This window comes from Lepidochelys kempii, chromosome 6, assembly GCF_965140265.1.
Source record: "Lepidochelys kempii isolate rLepKem1 chromosome 6, rLepKem1.hap2, whole genome shotgun sequence".
NCBI lineage: Eukaryota > Metazoa > Chordata > Testudines > Cheloniidae > Lepidochelys > Lepidochelys kempii.
In genome coordinates this window covers 91,075,587-91,094,717 of record NC_133261.1, presented here as the reverse complement: position 1 = coordinate 91,094,717, position 19,131 = coordinate 91,075,587, and the positions used below count along the sequence as shown (strand labels likewise).

At 38.7% G+C, this 19,131-nt stretch overlaps 1 protein-coding gene across 6 annotated transcripts in view; it reads right to left on the bottom strand.

Annotated features, from left to right (window-relative positions):
* Positions 1-19,131, bottom strand: part of YLPM1 (YLP motif containing 1) — a 93,295-nt gene that overhangs the window by 34,227 nt on the left and 39,937 nt on the right. For 2 of the 6 annotated variants that reach the window (XR_012159494.1, XM_073349186.1), the window contains exons 9-20: positions 18,843-19,026; positions 18,519-18,664; positions 17,185-17,339; positions 16,326-16,388; positions 15,781-15,900; positions 15,282-15,458; positions 14,944-15,027; positions 14,588-14,671; positions 12,933-13,019; positions 9,456-9,507; positions 3,566-3,696; positions 94-274 (exon numbers count right to left, since the gene is read on the bottom strand). Coding sequence is in view for 5 of the 6 variants with exons in the window: in XM_073349186.1 (XP_073205287.1) it covers positions 128-274; positions 3,566-3,696; positions 9,456-9,507; positions 12,933-13,019; positions 14,588-14,671; positions 14,944-15,027; positions 15,282-15,458; positions 15,781-15,900; positions 16,326-16,388; positions 17,185-17,339; positions 18,519-18,664; positions 18,843-19,026 (1,430 nt within the window). In the remaining variant the exon portion in view is untranslated. Of the gene's footprint in view, positions 1-93; positions 275-3,565; positions 3,697-9,455; positions 9,508-12,932; positions 13,020-14,587; positions 14,672-14,943; positions 15,028-15,281; positions 15,459-15,780; positions 15,901-16,325; positions 16,389-17,184; positions 17,340-18,518; positions 18,665-18,842; positions 19,027-19,131 lie in introns of those variants that run through there. The other 4 variants (XM_073349183.1, XM_073349182.1, XM_073349184.1 and 1 more) reach the window with 4 other exon arrangements.

The window sequence follows — 19,131 nt, the reverse complement described above, 5'->3', positions numbered from 1 at the left end:
TGGAGGGAGAACCCTAGCAATGTGTGTGCTTTAATCTCATCCTCAACTCTTAAAAACAGTGAGACTAAATTTGTATAATGGTGGAACACTTACCTTAAAGATACAAAAATTCCATATAATAATTGTCTCAGATATATTTGGTGCGGTTGAGGGCTCTCTCAGCAAGATGACCACTTTCATCTGTGATCTTTTCCCAATCCGTTTGTCCAACCACAAAACCAATGGCCCTCTTCCTGTCTGCATCCTTCTTTTCTTCTAGGTCTGCCCACCTCACCTATGAAGAACACAATGTCAGTAGGACAGCCCTTCAAGAATAAACACTGGAACACTAGTAGGCCTTTCCCACACAGGCTAGTGTACAAAGAAAATTCTTAACCTGCACTCAACCATTTTGGTTCTGAAATTGAAGACCCAAATCATTCTCTCAAAGGAAGCAATGGATGTTCCACCAATTACATCATTTAAAAGGGAATGTTCTGAATATATCACAGGGTAGAGAAAAATCTTGCACTGGCTGGGGGATGGACTAGATGATTAAGTCTTTTCCATTTTAACACTAATAATTCTGTGATTCAGAGCATAGTGGCTGCATTTATTCTAAGGCTTAGAGGAAGAGTATGGCTGGATGCCTACTGCTCACAGGAACCAAGAGGAAGACCACTGGAAAGTATTCTTCTGTGTGGAAGGATTGATGGCAACTGGAGGAAAGCCACAGAACAGAACAGTGCTTCCGTAAGGAAGGATTACATAGGCTTACTTCTTAGTGTTCACCACCGTAGTGTGCACGAATCAGTATTCTACTGGTCCCAAATGAAATGGCACAGAGAACACGATACCACAATGTTGAGCTACAATTTTTTCATAACTATAATCTTTCTCTGCATCTACCTTGTAAGCTTAATTACATACTGGAGTCATTTAAAACTAGACTGGACAAAGTACAAGAAGATATACTGTAGGGAACAATCCTGCACTGACTGAAGGAGAGTCACAATCAATAGTTCTTTTCTATCTTTGGCTTCTATGACACATTTCTGGATGAACCTTTTCACTACCTCAACCACTGTGCTAAGTTGCTCATTCACGCATTTATGTCCCATCCCACCTTGACAACTGCCACTTCCTCCTCTACGGCTTCTTAAAGTCACTAACAATCTTCATCTCGGATCTGTTCAGACCGCTGCAGTCACCTTCTCACCCACACATAAGTGCATATATGGAATGAGGGGTTGGGGTGTGGGGAAAGAGGGCATAAAAGCAACTAATGGGAAGGTTGTAACCAGGACACAAGGTAGGAAGAGTGATGACAAGGCTAGAGAAGCAGTATCTGCAGGCAACTCATGGTGTGTCTACACAGAAACTAGACACCTGTAGCTAGCCCATGCCAGCTGACCTGAGCTTGCAGGGCTCAGGCTGCGGGGCTGTTTCACTGCTGTGTAGACTTCCAGGCTCGGGCTGGATCCCAGGCTCTAGAACCCTGCAAGATGAGAGGGTCCCAGAGCTCCTGAGCCCGGAAGTCTACACAGCAATGAAATAATACCGTAGCCTGAGCCCCACAAGCCCATGTCAGCTGGCACAGGCCAGCCTTGGGTTTTTCTTTGCTGTGCAGACATACCCTCAAGAACAAATCTCTTCCCCATCCTGCCCTCCACTCCTGATTTCTGCTGACTCCTTGGCCCCCAATGCCCACCCCTCACTTACTAGCCCAGTTCCCCAACCTACTTAGTTCAATGTCCTCATTCTGCTAACCCAATGTACAAGGAAATAACTTTTATATTTATTTCTATTACCACTAATTTTGTATAAATGTTTATACTTATAAAAATAAAAGGTTAATAAATGTAAAGAGTATTTCCCTGCTTAGTGATGTAGGGGCCCTGGTGGGGATGGAACCAGGGAGAGCTGCTACCCAACCTTGCTCCACCCCTCAACTCCCTTCACCTCTGAAAATCTCTTACTGTTTGTAGGCAAGTGGTCCCCTGGAACAAAGCTGTCTGTTAAACCATAAGACATTCATCAGAAGAAACCTCGGGTCCTCTTCTCCAGACTTATTTTTCCCTCTAGCCACCCTGCACAAACTCACACTGAGTATCACTCTCCTGCTAAACCCCTTCCTGGTCCACAACCTCCAAGTAACTACCCCACTGTTGTCCTCCCCAATCACCTTCATAGCCTCCTGCCCAAAACTCCGTAATACCCCCACTCCTCCCAGATCCACTGGCCAAACTTAACCTACTCATCCATCTACCTACACTTTTAAAAAATCAAAGACGCTCTCCACAAAAATTAGCTTAGACTAAAGGTTGTTCAATTGCATTTTCTATGACCATGATCATTAAAAATTAAGGATATCACTAGAAAGGTCAGTGTTAACATCCATACCAACCTCAATTTACATCTTATCACCCAAACACAATTACAAACTCTTCAGCTCCATGACAAACTCTTTCAATTTTAACATACAACTAACCACTATGTACACAACCAATTCCTCCCATTCCCTCTGAAATGCACAAACCTGCACTTCAACCTCAAATTTTTCCATGCACAATTAGTATAGACACTATGATTACACACATCTATAGGGAATAATATAGCTTAATCCTGCTGAGATTAGAGTTTGGGTTATTGAATGTATGTTGGAATTAAAAGGGAGTTTGTTGTGGAGCTGAGGACTCAGACTATATTCTATTGATGCTTAGGGGAGTAAGACACAAGTTGGTTGACTATAGCTGTAAATGACTTTACTGTCAGTTTCCTTGATTTTAATGACTATCTTCACAGGAAATGTAATTAAGTAACCTTAACTCTAAGAGATCTAATTTTATGGGAGATTATTATTTTAAGTGATGCTCATGCAAATTTGTACATTCTTGTGTCTACATGCATTTTTACCTTCCATTCACAGAAGTATTTCAAGCAGCAGCACACATTCAGGGATGATAACGGATCAATTTTTATTTATACAGAAGCTATTTTTCCAAAGAAAATCACTCAAACTGAACCTGCCCTGAATTTAAGAACACATGCTGTTTCCTTCACTACCCTTATTACAAAGCCTACCATAAAAATCGATTAACTTTAACAGAACATAAGTCACATACATAAAACCCATTTTATTTTCCTCTTCTCTCATATACAACACACAGTACAAACTTCCTAGCCTCTTTTCTGCATTATATACTATACCTTTTGTGCCCCCCACAAAACATACACCATACACAGAATACCCATCTCCATGGCTTCTCTAGAAAGTCTGCATCTTTATTTAGAACGTTTCCTTAAGAATGGTGTATCTTTTTCCTAATTCTCAAAATCTGAGACATATGCTGTTAATCTTTACTATCTTCAATGGCTCACTTTATCATATCAAATCTGTATGTGTTTGGAAGACCATGTTCTTAAGAACAGTCTGCCATGGCATCTAATGGGACAATGAAATGAAACAATGATTTCACACTGGTCCTATATGCAGGCAAACTGAATGAATGGTGCAGACTATGTTCTACAGAGAGAATGCTGTATGAGTCCTTTAGAGATATTAAGCACTAATGGAGTTTATTACCCTCTTCTTGCCAGGTTCAGAAGCACGTGTATCATAGTCATCTGGAAGCTGAAGATAATCCTCCATCCTACTGGCAATTGCTTCCCAATCACGTTTCCTCTTTGTGCCTGTCCGCAAGCCATCCAGCTTGTCTGAGAACAAACACAGAGCCTCAGCGTTAAAGGAGAAAATTTGTGAAAAAGGCACACAAACAAGATGAGAGAGGGAACACTTTCAAAAGAATGAGTCTGTATTTCACAGCAGCAGAACTTGCACATCCAGATTGTGTTAATGAGTGGAATGATCTCTAGTTTGTTTCAACTCTAAAGACTCACCCCCATTTCCAATTTTTATATATCTTTCATATTAATTTTGTCAGTAACACTCAGTATTGCCGTTTGTATGAGGGAGGAAAACGTATCTTCCTGGAAGTTCACATCATTCAGAGTCCATGCTCAGCAGGCATAACACTGCTGCTGGAAGCTGTTGGTGGAATGACAGTCCCATCTATTCTGCAGTTTAACACAATATTAAAGCCACACATTTTCTTCCAAGTGTTGGGTATAATACTGTGTCAAACATGGTATAACATGCAATATCAGGAACTTGGGGTCCATCAAACTGTTAAACCTACTAAGGACTGTATAGTAAGCAGTTTTTGAAGAACTGCTTCTACTGAACACAAAATCCTGGGACTGCAGAAAGACTCAATCTATTATTCATAGTGTGAGAGGTCTCACACACATGAATGCTCAAGAAGTAAGTTTGTCCAAAGGTCACTTTTTTCTTCTGTTGCTTACTGAACCAGAGTGACCAGCCTGAGAGATGAGGTGAAACAAGATGACATTTATCGAGTTATACGAACTTCCTGTTTTTGGCCACTTATTCAAGGCAGACTGCTAGTGGTAATGAGACCAAGTACATAAGAGACCAAGTACATAAGGTTAAGGACTAATAGGTGTGAAGATATGAAACTGGCTTTACAGAGCTAAAAATAATTCCACTACCTTTTTTTCCCATTGGTGTTTACTCACTGGTTCATAACGTCATGTAGTAAGTTTGTTGCTCCTATATTTTAAACAATTTCTATAATCACTGCCACATTAAAGTATATGTAGAGTGACTTTTTACAGTTATTTGGTGTTCTCTGTAAACCACTGCCAGTGATGACAGACACACTAGCTCAGAAGTCACTGATGTTATTAAATTAGCCAACAGGAGATCTCTGAAACTAATCAAATACAAAGCAACCTATTTGCTGGGCAGCAGAAAAGGACAGTCTAAAAATGTGCATCCAAAGAATTTCAGTACATAGATGAATTTTGTTTTATTTAAAATAGCGAAGAGCAGAGTAGTACTGGAAGTCATGAGAACAAAAAAAAAACAAATGGTGACTTGTGCATACTTCAGTAAAACTTCACACGACAAACCAATAAAGTAATCCCTCCCTCATTTAATGCTAGAATTTTCAAGAATCCATTATGCCCCATTTAATTGGGACAGATTCAAATCTTTCATCTGTTCAAGCAAAGCATTTTTGAATTCCCTCCCCAAAGACACTACAGTTAAAAATCAACACAGAATAGCTGTATCTGCTTTCCTGAAGTGCTAATAGTTACATAGAATAAAAGAAGAAACAATGCAAAGTCAAATATGCCAAATTTGTGACTACGGCTCCATAGAGAGATGCCATCTCCTTTCACGAGAGAAACTCTAGCCATGGGAAATTCCTTTGTATTGGTCCAACAGTAAAGGTACTTCCAAGCCCATCTAGTATTATTCACAAATTACTCAACACAGACCACTGCTATTATAAGGGTCTCCAGAATAAACAGCATTGAAAAGGAGAGCAGCACACACATTTAAACTGTGACAAATGGAGAAGTCGAGGAACTCTGTGACAAGGCAGTCATATCAACACTTTCCCACTGCGAATCAGAAGTTTCTGATGCTAAGTGCAAGTAGCAAGCACATCTGATCACCAGTATGAAAGAGTTAATTCTCCCACTTCACCTGTGTATAACAAAAGTCGCAAATCGGTACCTTAAAGTTTTGCAACACTCAAATGTAAAAAGGTGAATTAAGGACTGCACCGTCAGTTTGAATAATCCTTCTTTTAAGGACTCCGTTTATCTCAGTACAGAGTATGTTTTTAAATTTAATCTCCTTTTGTGTCTGAAGTTGGCTGCCCTTCCAGGGAGATCCGCTACCATCTATGCCATGGTACTTCAAGGTATGTCCAGAGGTGCCCCCAGAGCAGACACTCCTTGAAGCATTCTCAAAGTCCTATTGCACTGATCCTTGGCAGATCAACTCAGAAGGGTTTGTTGTTATGAGACAAGGTTTCACTTTGTAATATAGAGCCCGCGATGGTAGTTATGGAAAGAAATGGTTATTTAGCACCCAATTTTCAAACTTTAATCATTCTACCATTTAGAGTTTTAAAAATAGCAAAATGGCAGGATCCTTAAAATCTGTGAAGCTTCTTAAAAACTCACCTTAATTATTTTAATTATAAAAGCACCTGAAATTAGCCAATAACTTTTTGTTTCTCAATACTAGCCACCCCTCCAAAAAAAGTTATAATTTTCATATTTTTTATGCAACAACTCATAGTGGCCTGAGTGAAAGGTTATTTGCATCCTAGAATAAAGTTTTACAGTGCAGATAATACTTCAGATATTGTGAAGGTAGTTTTCCCATCTGTGAGGTCTGAACATTGCACTATTAAACCATACTTTTAAATAATATACACTCAAAGAGGCAATTATACCTCAATCAAGACAACAAGCATTAGCCGATTTCTGTAAGCTGTAAATGGAAGAACTTGCTGCACAAATACAGAAGGGCGCATTGATATACATTTTAAACAGAAATGTGGCTGTGGTTGTACCCAGAACATGTATGAAAAATGGGCAGCAGTATGTAGGGGCACAGTATTCAGAAGAGGAATGTACCATCCCTGCCAGAATAAATATTAACCAAAGCAAGAACTCTAAGGCAAGGAGATTTTCATGTGCTTGGTGACTGTCACAAGCATGTTCAGCCAAAAGCTCAACATTTCAGACATTCTCCATGACACACTGTAGCCAGTAAAATTCTGTTGTACTTTACCTGTAACAATATTTATAAATAAAAATAGAAAACACAACAGAATTTGTAGCTGCCAAGTGATTTGGGTGAACCAATCCATCAAAGAAATGTATTTGGCTTAAGATTCTGCCTTTCAGCCCTTTCACCTCTGTAAAAGTCTGTCTACTGTGTGAAAACATGCTGAACAGGCCAGTATCTCGCAGGAAACAATCCAAATCTGGAATAACAAATCTATATTACAGCTTTACACACCATTTAGTATACAGTTCTAATCAGTCACTGCTGAAATAGACTATTAGGAATAACTATGACTTACTAAGCATTACCCTGGAAATCCTAGGATGCACCAGATATCACCACTTTTAAGTCCTAAAACACAAGGTTTCTTAACCACAGTTTTGGCTGACAATGCCTGAATTTATAGAGCAACCTTCTAGGAAACAGCATCCATAACAATGGGATTTAGGGCTCTTTGTAGCAATATGATACTTGTTTTTAGTACATTTTGTTTTTTCTATAGCTTTTTGTAGAATTTAGACTTATTGGGGAAGGGGCTATTTATATCCCAACAGGGATAGATTCAGTCTGTTTCCAGGGTGAGACCTCTTTAGCAACAGGACATGGTGACTGTGGAATACAGTTGTCCTGTTAGCTGAGTTCCTGATGAGAGCTAGTTACAAGAAATGTGTGCAGCTGATGTCAAGATCAGTGGCTAACAGAGTAATTTTGTTAGGAGTTTAACCCTGCAGTTTATTTTACATTTATTTGTACATATTTGGGTTAAGTGGAGATGATCCTATATTACTTTTATAATTTGGATTTATTACCTGGAAAGCGTATTATAAAAACAATTATTTTGCTTCTATTTTTTATTAGTGAGATTTAACAATGTGGGGAGGGGGAGATTTTAAAAACTTTGTTAGTTTCTGCTCCATACTCAGTTTTGCTGGGGATGCTACACACAAAGAATGATATATATTTAAAACAGTTCAATTGTTCTATGTATCATACATATTTTGGGCTTCAGTATTTGATATTTGTAAAATGTGTGTAATTGAGGGATTTTTTTGGGAGGTGTTTAAAAATATTAGTTGTGTGTAATGGGACACTTCCATTCCTCTTATGCACATTTAATGAAAAACAACAGTTATTTGGAATATAACAAAATAACCAACAGCTTTGAATTTTTTAACCACACAGATTATTTTATGCTATGATTTCCAAAACAACATTTCTTAAAAATTATCATGGCAAGCCCTAAGAAATAAGCTTAACAACAGACCAGGGTTGTGAACTCTACAGCAAGAATGCACATAACCCTTGGAATGAGTTTCTTCTTTAATTGCTTAGCTGTTTGATAGACCTCAGATACTGAGAAAAGGCTCATCCAGCTGTGCTGAAGGTATCAAGAAGTCTAGATGTTCCATCAGGATTTCAATGGCTCATCAAGAGAACGTGGCAGCAGAAAAGATGCTGCAGCAAAGCAGTCAAACAGCAGGCGACAAAAGGCCATTTATGTAAACAGGGTCTTCTGGTGCCATTTCTATGATGCCGTTAGGATTTGAAAGCAAGAATACAGAGGCATGTATCACATACTCAGACTCACTGTCCCGAGGGTTAGGCAGTTATATATAGTGAACTTGCTCTTTGAAATTTACACTACACATCCCCTTTCAGATATCTATTATTTTATCATAAAGGTGACTGAAAGTGATCCTTTTACCCAGGTTGGTTCAAAGATCCTGTTTTAGTACCATTCCTGAAATAAACATTGTTGCTCAAAAGTTGCATATTAATGGAAATTCCTTTGCATGCACACATGCTCCATCACTTGGCCTTGTGCCTGCATTTCTCTTGCTGATTTTGATGGAAATATCAGTTATAACAGATAACATCTAGCAGCACAGCAATGTTAATGAGATTGGCAGTGGAGTTAAAATCATCTCCTTTTCCAGAAAGGTCCATTCTGAATCCCCTGAAAAGTGTCCCACAATTCTCAAGGAATTTCATTTGAACAGCTGACAGTAATTTTTATATCTAGGTCTTTGAAAGGAAGTGATTATGACTGGATCATTCAGAACCAGGTTCAGAGTACGGAGCTTGTGCTATCTGGTCACATGACAGTTTTGGAAGGCTCTCCAGTACTATTCCCTACTAAATATTTCTCTTAAGGAAAAACAGTCTCTCCTTAATTATTAAATTAACCATGTTCTCCTGTTGGCTCAAAAAAAGTACACGTAAAATAGAAGCAGGATATGGTATAGTATTTATGTTTGTAACCCCTTTGTGATGACTTAGTAAAACTGAATGAAAATGCAAGCAGTAGGGTACACCAGCCTTTCCTTCAGCCAGCACAACACCTATGTTGCAAGACAGACACTTTTTCAATTGAAAATTTAGACTTAAGAAAAAAATGTATGCAGCACGAATACGAACATGGTATATTGTGAATGGATTCAGTTGCCTATTTACAATACAGAGGAAGAATGAAATATTGCATTTTTTTTCTTTTCAAACAAACTACTTCCCTTGAACAGGTGGATGAGCATCAGTATGGAAATGTGTACTCTATGTCAATGTGTATAAAACAGCTATGGCTAGGAACATTAGACTATCTCTACCTTTACTATTGCAGAAAAGAGAACCTACATTTTACATGGAAGAGAAATGTCTTGTAGATTCACATACACATCTATGACATAGATCACATACACAAGCCATTTGGTCTTTGGCAAGAAAAACTGCACAAATAAGCAAATTAAAGTTCTGCACATACCATCAGATACCAACTATAGAAAACAGGGAAAAAAATACCCACCTAGCTTTGCCTCAGAAGTGTCCATCTCCCATTTGCTTTTCGGAATGTAACCCTAAATCATACACAGAGAGAAGCTCGAAGGATTAGAGACACACACACACGCATATCACTTTTGAACTGGAAAAAGCATTATAATGGGAGCTTAAAACATTTCTTTTGGTAAAGTGCAATTCACAGTTAGCAACTAAGGGAAACCAGGTTACTAGACACTTCAGAACTTCTATATCCACTTTATATTCAGTGCTTTTAGTGGCTCTTTTGCATTGTTACAAGAGTGCTGCTTCTGCAAACACAGAACAAATTTAACAGATAGTAATAGTACTGAAACTGCGAGCAAAGTTACAACATTATATTGCCTGAAGTGGAATAGGTTTTGTAACATAAATTATCAGGTGTTGAGAATATTCAATGCACTACAAATACAACTGCAAAAAAAATGACATTAGCCATATGCTCTTAAGAATGTATTTCCAGAACAATTCACTACAGCCAGACTTCACTGAATATTCCTATTAAAGGAACAAACTAAAATTTAGTACGCAAAGTCAACTTAGTACGGACTCTAACATTAAATGGTAAATCCTTTTTTATAAAAAAGGTTTTACTAGTTTAAATTAGAGTTAGATTTTGTTGAATCATGAGATATAAACATTAAAAAAGTTGCTTATTGAAAAACTGCAAATGTATCATAGTTCAAACATTGCTTGTCATAGAAATACAACTACTGTATCAACAACAGAAATAATGCATTTTATATGTAAAAGTATTCAGCTACTTTATTCCATGTGACTCAAAATTTTAAATTCTGCAAGATCCACTTGATTATTCTTTTATGATATTTCCATTTTACAGTGCTTGCTCAGTGAGGATTTAATTATACTATTTGTCCATGATCTCTCATATACTCCAGTTTCAGCTGCTTAAATTGTTATATTATTTAATGATTTCTATGTAGTCATATTAAAAAACCAACATATTGAAACATATTGTATGAGAAACTTGTTATAAGTATTATTCTCTCTAGAGAGGGGTAAGCATCCCTATAAACAGGTTTCAGCAAGAGGTTAGCCCCAATCCTTAGATCAATTTTATTACACTAACTCAATTTCTACTCTCTTTATAGGCGCTCTCTATAGATACTAGGGTATACTGGCACTATACAGGCTAACTACTAGATTAGAGTATATTATTCTAGAGAGAGATGCTGCTGTTGCATACATTGTATTTACATACACCACAGCATGACTCTTTCGAAGTTCTTATACAATTCTAACTTTTATCCAGTTGTAGTTTCAGCATTTTAAGAATGATTTTTAGTTTACTACAGATTATGTATTTTAATTTGCAAGTAGTTTTTTAAATCAAGTATGTATTTAGTAGGAACTAAGTAATCTGTGTTGTACTATTAACTATAATGAACTTGTATATTTACATCAAAATTTTTAGTAAGTTGTGCATTAAAACCTGTTCAAAAGCTCATCTACTACTAGAACACTGCATTTAATGGAACACTGTGCTATTTGCACTAGTTTTACCAATATGCTGACAACAACACTGAATTTAAAATGTCAATACTTCATACCATCAAGCACAGAAAAGAAAGTTTTTTTTAACAATACAAAGAATCCAGTAGAGTTGATATATCAACATATGAGTGACTATGATGGTAGGGTGACCAGGTAGCAAGTGTGAAAAATCGGGATGGGGGTAATAGGCACCTATATAAGACAAAGCCCCAAATATCAGGACTGTCCCTATAAAATCGGGACAGCTGGTCACCCTATATGATGATGTGAATTAAATGCCCTGTGTTCTATGTGCTGAATCTGTACTGTATCCTTCTCCTTCAGTTAGTATAAGACAAGATTCAGATGTCACCTTTTGGTGCAAGACAGTCTCTCAGGACATTTGCCAGCTGGTAGGTGCTTCTGACCCCTCCTTCTCCGAGGGCAAAATGGAAGTGTAACAAAATGAATGCAAGAACTCCCACCAACGGCTCTCAAAAAGACAACAGATGTCAAAGACAGTGCACTGTTCCACCTTTCTGTATCAGTCTGGCATGCCTCTCTCTGACATTGGCCACATCAGAGAGTAGCAGAGATGAACTGTAGTAGATAACTCTTTGCTGTTTTTTCTTTTGCGTTTCTGAATGGAAGCCATATTTATATGTGGACTGTTTTTAATTAATAATTTACTCAATTTTCAACCCCCCCGCTTTCTCCTTGATTTATGCAACTCAAATCTGTGGTTATATGTATTGCATAATAGAAACACACACACACACACACACACATATCTATATAGATATATATATTTTTATACAGGGTGCTCTAGAAAACTAAAGACACTACTATCTGTTTTAGGTATGGCCCATTTCCAGGCAGTCGGAAGTTAATAGCCACGTTCCTACAAACAGTGAAGTGTCTTTAGTTGGAACTCCTGATCACACTTTATTCAGACTTATTCTCTGTCAAAGGATAACTTAGTAAAGAGAATAAATGAGTCATATCAATAGAAAAAATGTTTATTAATCTCTACTCTGCCTGCGGAGAGTTTTTTTTTTTTAACTTTTATATTTCCTTTCTCTTCTACAATCTATCAGCGCTGACCCCATTCCTAAGGAATAGTGAACTTTCATCAGGAAAAAGGTCTCAGTGTCTCTCAGAATCATTGTTACCTTTTTTTTAATTGCAATTTAGCTCTTTGGTTGTAGGAGCCAGGATTTGGCATGAACAATTCATCAAGCACTGAGTTGATACAGCTCCAAGAAGTTACATTTATTTAATAAGCCATCATGGCCTTTTAAATATTTAGCAAATAAAACGAAGCTTAAAGCCCACTCTCCAGGTTTCAGTTATCTGAATGATATCCCACCTCAAGACTGAGTAATCAGCTATTATTAGCAAACGAAGAGAGTGTACTTTGGGAAAGACGACATGCTTCTTCCCAAATCTTTCTAAGAGATAAGTACAGCATTAAGTGGTGTCAGACACTACTTTAGTCAAGAAAAGTTTGTAAGACAAGTGCAAGTTTAAGTAAGCTAAGCTTAAATAAACTCTGTTCCCACCACAGGGTTTCTGCATGTCTTTGTACTTACACAGGGTATTCCATATGTAACAGTACATGTGCTTTCCCCTTCTCCACCTGAGAAGTTTCAAACCTGAATTGTCTACAAAAAGCAGGCTCCAGAGGTTGTAGCTTGTAGATATGTGCCTGGAGCATGGTACCATGCTCGGTTGAGAATACTATTCCTATTCATAGTAAATATAGTTATAGATTTTTAAAAATCAATTAAGAAAAACAGACCAAGATTTAGTACTAAAATCCTCTTAGACATCCATAAGAAACCAATCACAAACAATGTATGTATTAGCATTACACTCCTGGGAGTTGCAGAGGTTTGGGATTTATAACAGACTCCATTTTAGTTATTTTAATAAAATACACTTTGTTTGAGATGGGTGAGGTATCTCCTACCAGTTCGCTTTCTTCTTCCTCTGCTGTATCTTTCTTGGATTCTTCTTTCTGATCTTCAATATTAGCATCAAAATCCTCCATCTCCACCTAGTCCAAAACACACACACAGAATTATGCTGCATTGCTTGACTTCTGAGTATTACTTGCTTATCCAAAGGGTGCAGAGTAGACCCCAAACTCCAACAAAGAGAGAACAGAATGAGAGGATTTATTCAGACAAATATATTGGTGCAACATATTGAGACAGACTCCACTTTCTTCCCTACATAAACGGTTTCATTTCAGATTCTATTCTTGCCACAGAAAGAATGGGGAATTTGGTGAGGGGAAGTCACGACCTTCTCCACCACAGATATCCTTTTGTGTTACTGGAGCCTGTAATAGTAAGATATTCTCTCATTTTACACACACACAAACTGTACACAAATTCATGTCAAAACCTGAAGTCTCTAAAAGGATCCCAAACTTGCTACTTATATACCGCAGGGAAATGCCCCCTCTACCTGCCAACATGTCTCTACTCAGTCTTTACTTTGGAGTACTTTAGATACCAGAGTGACAGATATCTTGAAAAAAACAGAGGAATATTATCACATACAGAAATAATTTATGCACATATTCAACTTTGCCCATATAACTGATTACTTTTTGGGACCCATCTCTTTGCTGACGTTCACATATGCATCAAGGAATATAAAACCCTCTCAATGGGTCTGCAGCTCCTCATGCCATTAATGGAAGTTGGATGCCCACATTAAAGTAGAATAAATCCCAAATCTATGCTCATACTCTCTCTTCCTGAGAGCTCAGGCTTTTGCTCCTCTTTTTGAGATTACTAGTTTCAAGAGCATTAGTATTTGTAGACTGGAAAATGAATTGTTGATCTCATGGTTTGTAAGGAACCTTGAGTTGTCAAGTTGAAAAGAATAAATTCTGTTTTCATACTTTCACAGCTCAGGCGTTTCTAAGCCCACTGTGAAAGCTGCTCTGACATCAGCATACAGCTGTGCTGCACTCAAACTGTACGTGATCTGTGCACCAATGTAGTCCCAGATCTCTTGACCTACTAAAATATCTAACAAGATTACAGAAATACAGAAAGCTAAAATGCCAAGAATGCATGTCAAAGTAAATTCCCCTTGGTACACAGAGAGCAACATGCTTTTCTCTCAAAGCACTCCTCTCCAGACACATAGTATGGATCCAGATATTTGTTTTCTGTGACAGAGTCTCTGGACTTCCCAAAACAAGGACTTGGAGGAATCAATGGAATTTTGCGAAGCCCCCAACATTTTTCAAACTTATAACCCCACTAATTAAATAAGTTACACAGCTGCAACAATTCTGCAGGAATGCGGAGTTTCTTCAGAGAAGGTAAAGATACTCTTTAACTGATAGTCAACAGTCAGTGGAGGACAAAATAGCTTCTACTCTTCGCTTAAGAAGTGTGAGCATGGTCTCCACAAATGCAGCAGTAAAATCCCTCAAGTTGTTCTTGTGCCGGGGTGAGTCTTAACCATATTTGGTTTGTACAGTGCTAAATAGACTACTGGTACTTAATAAATAATAACCAAACTTCTCTTCCGCAATTTACATTTTCAATGTAAACACAAATGCATACATTCTCCACTTCATTCAAATAGAGTGACACTCACCTCTTCAATAGCAGCATCCTGCAACAAAGAACGAATGTCCAAGCGCATCATATGACGTGGTGCAGTCTCCCAGTGATCAGACATCTAACAAGAGATATACAAAATAAAGCACTTCCTACAACACACCACATTGAAAAAGTGGGTCTTTGATCAGGAGTGATCAGAACTTTCTTGAGTACAGTTACATTGCAGCTATCCTACTGAAATAATTATAGGGGTTATGGGCCCATCTTCAACACAGTGAGGGATATATTTGTTCTAAAACAATATGAGGTTTCACCAACATCAATGGACCTGAAAGCCCAAAGAAATTTAACTTGAATAACCCTTGTGACTCCACTTCTATATACAGTTACCCTATTGATCTCCTTTAGCTTGCGTCCATGGATATTCCTCTTGGAACAAGTCTGGTTATCTGCACTCATCTCAGCTAAATACACCTAGAAAGAGAAAATTAGTATTAGACACCATAAACTCATCAGGAAATTAATATGTTACTATCTAAAGCAATTTTCCCATACAGTGAATGTACGTCTGAGCTGCACGTGCAGAAGATGTATACACTGATAAATGAGTGAGCATTTAATACTAAACACCAGCAGGACTGACTGGGGGTTCCATTTGGTTTCCTTTTCCTGAAAGAGGGCTCATTGTTTTAGAGGTACTAGTGAGTGCGAATGACTCCTGACATTACCTCAAAGCCCTTGGTTTTCGCTGCACTCCAGAACTGCTCAAAATGGCGCACCCTGTCATTGATGGCATCCAGGATAATGAAAGGGAAGAAGCCATCATCCAAGGTCTTTTTGAAAGTTTTAAACATACTGGTGCGGTAGGTCTCTTCCATATCGGCTTCATACTCATACTCCATCACCTGGGTCCAGGACAAAAGGCAGGTCAAGAGCAAGCAGGAGTTCTAAAACAGCTGGAGTTCAAATCCTGATATCACAACCACTGAGCATAAGGGCAGCAGAACCAAACTTCCATTTGTATGTACCTTTCTAAAGAACTTGCCCACAGATTAGCTCTAATTTGGCCACACATAGAAATGCCTTGTTCAAAAGAACACCACTGCATCGAAACATCAGGTTCCAGCCCTAATTGTAATTACATTGTTATGTGCCTCCCTTAAAAATACACTTTCCTTCCTTTCTCAAGCAGAGATTTAAATCAACAGAGCCACAAATGGAGTATACCTTCTTTTTCACTTTTTTTCCTGTATCTGGGTCTCTCTCCTCTTTCTCCACTTCGGTGATGAAATAGTCATCCAGGCTGAGAACTCTGGGTGCCGGTCCTCCACACTCCACCTCTTTGTCCTGGGAAGGAAATAACCAAGGAATACAAATTCCATTCTACAATGTGGGCCCTCAGTATGCCCAGAGCACACCCCAGCAACCTGATCCACATTCAGTAAGAGAAAGAAAAGAACATTTTACTATCTGTTGCAACTGAACACCTTTCTTTTTATTTCAGTCATCCCAGCTGCCTTTCCCTCTAGTTCTGGGAGGGGATACCCAATCATTTGAAGAACTAGAATCTAAAGCAATTAGAGACTGAGTTTCCAGATCCAAGATTGTTTCTTCCAAGGGACCGACCTAATATGATCTCCCCATGTTAACTGAAGAAATAGAAGGAAAGGAGAGAAGAAGTGTGCACGTAGAGGCACATTCCTAGAGATATGCTGATGTTTTACAGTTAAGAGTCTGGCAACATATAGGAAAGTAGCTATTTATCTACTTACCCGGATGAGTTTTGCTACATGTGTCTTTCCACTGCCAGGCAATCCTCTCATTATGATGACAATCTGATATAAAGACAGCATAAGAGAAAGACAACTTTTTGGGCTGCATTCAGCAGAACCCCTGAGTATCGGATGTGACCTATCTACCAACCAACGTGCTCCGGCTCACAATCTTGCATACCCATTGGATACAGTATCACAAAAGAGAGCCAGCACTATGGCATGTTCCTTAACTGTTTTTATTGTGCCCAGTAAGAACCATAACCTCAGCAGACACCTGCTGAAGATCTGGCCCTATAATGTAAGATTGCATAGCATTTGTTAAAATAAAGTTAGTAGTATGAGCCTACCTTAACTATACAATCCTTTGCCAATGTATGTACACCCCTCCCTACAGCATATGGCCAACCCATCCCTCCCACGTACCACAGTCGAACACTGGTCTCAGAAAGAATTCTGAAACTCATAAATATTGTCAATTAATAGGAATCCTCTTCTTGCTCTCCCAAATCCAAGAGGTTTAAATCTCAGATGTATTCCACCTGATTATGTTGTGTTATTCTATTTGTATCATCAGCAAAGCCTTCTTGGAGCTCCCCAAAGTGAACCTTCATAGCTTTTTTCCCAAACCATTTCCTGCAGTCCTTACTTGGTCTATGAGAACACCAAAATTAACAAGTTACGTTTTAGATGTTCAATCTGCTCCCAGTTTTGGGGTTCACAAATTATTCAGTGGCTTTAGATGGGGCAGGGATTTGCTTCAGAAACATGCATACTGCAAATGGGAAATGTATCAGAATAGAGGCCCCTTAACACTGTTTGTTGCCTTCAGAATGGATAGCAGCTCCATGCTACTCACCCTTTCTGGCCTGCTGTCCCGTCCTGGTGGCTTCAAAATATCATCCACGTTCTTAGACTCTGGTTTCCTCTCTACCCGGGGAGCAGGGGGTGGCTGGCGGGGTACTGATGGAGCAGAAATAGGCATCCTCTCCTCAGGGTAATTTCTCCGGTCACCTACAAATTTCAGTAATTGCACACAAGTATTTTCTCAGCTCACTAAAATCAGAAATCTAAATCAGAAATCTCAGTTCACAGGATTCTAACAGACCCCAGTGATTTCTGAGACTGTGTGCTTTAGCCAAAATTTAAGATCTGATTGGTAGAGAAGACAGACAGTCTCATTTAGCCAATGCCATAAAAACAGAAAATCTGTACTGACAGAAATATGACCATATTTCCAAAAGGCAGAATGAAATAGTCAAAGAACAACAAGACTGGAATACAAGATTTTAGTTCAAGTCTCAGCTTTACCAGTGACTTCCTCTGTGGCCTTTGGAAAGTCGCTTAACCTCTTTGTAAACTGTAAAATGGGGATAATAATGACATACATTCCCGGGGAGTTCTGAGGCTGAATGAATGTTTATAAATAGCTTTGCATATGTAAATCCCCTATATAAATGCTAAGCATCTTTATTCAGTCCATATATACAAGGAAAACGGACTGGTCTTTGTAATGTCTGTGATTAATTCACAATTCTGCAAAGCAGGGAAAAGAAGTCAGATCCAACTCGGAATACTATGGGAAATTCTTTTATTGGAATCCATACTACATAAGGGTGTGATGAAGTTCTAAAAACTCCCAGGTGGTTCTGATAGTTTTGTTCTGATTCACTTCCACTCAGGTGCTCAGAGACCACTGTGCTGAGTTTATTATAAGTCCAAGATGGACAGTTTATCATTCTTATTACATGATATTGATCTGTGGGATTCTTGCTTTTGAGAGGTGTGGACTCTCATAACCTCCTCCCTCTGACTTCTGAAAACTGAAATCAAATCAACTCAGCCCATGGAGTCACGATTACTGCATATGATCACACAGGGTCTTGAAATAGTGTTGCACTTTTAGTGTCAGATGTCACTTTATAGATGTCAATACCAAGTGAGCCACAACTGCAGTCCTAAGCAGTTCTGATCACAGACATCTGTATAACTGGTGGGCAAAATATCTCACTGCTACTTTCTAGATGTCATAACCAGTGAGAGACAGAAGATCACAAGAACAAGACAGACACTGCCCTGATAAATGCCACTAACATTTATATCCATAATGAAGTAATACATCTTCTTGTGATCTACCTTCCTGGTTTCATTTTCCCAACATTGTAGTATTACTTTGGGGCTAAGGAACTATACCTCCAAACATGGAAGGTCCATGATCATAGGTCGGGCGATCAGGCTTTCGTTCGTATGACGGTCTTTCAAAGCCCCCTCGCCTTGAGGAAGGATGGTCTTTCTTGTCACGGTAAGACTGAGTCCTTGACGGTCCAGTTGGAGGTGCCCTGCCAGAAGAGACAGCATTTTGCATAGCTCTGAGATTTCGACTACAGAGCGCAGCTCTGAATTCCCAATCAGTATACAAACATATGTCCTTCAAATGAAACTGACAGTCTGACAGCACCTAATACAGCATCAATCATGTGGATACAACTATGATCCAGCTTGTCCTGCGCTGCATACCTGTCCTCTCGAAGATGGCGTTCTTTCTCAAACCTCTCTCGATCATAGTCTCCTGAGCCTCGGTCTCTGTGCAGTTCCCGCTCCCTTTTAAAATCTCGGTAATCTGTGTTTGCATTGCCTTGACGCTCAAAGTAAGACTCACGATCCCTCTCTCTGTTGTAACGATCCCGCTGGCCTGGATGTTCTGAAAAAAAGAAACCCCCAAAATTTGAACTGTAAAAATATAAGCCAATCCTTAAAAAAACTCCAAGGGAACAGGAAAAGCATAGGAATAATGTTATAGTTATGG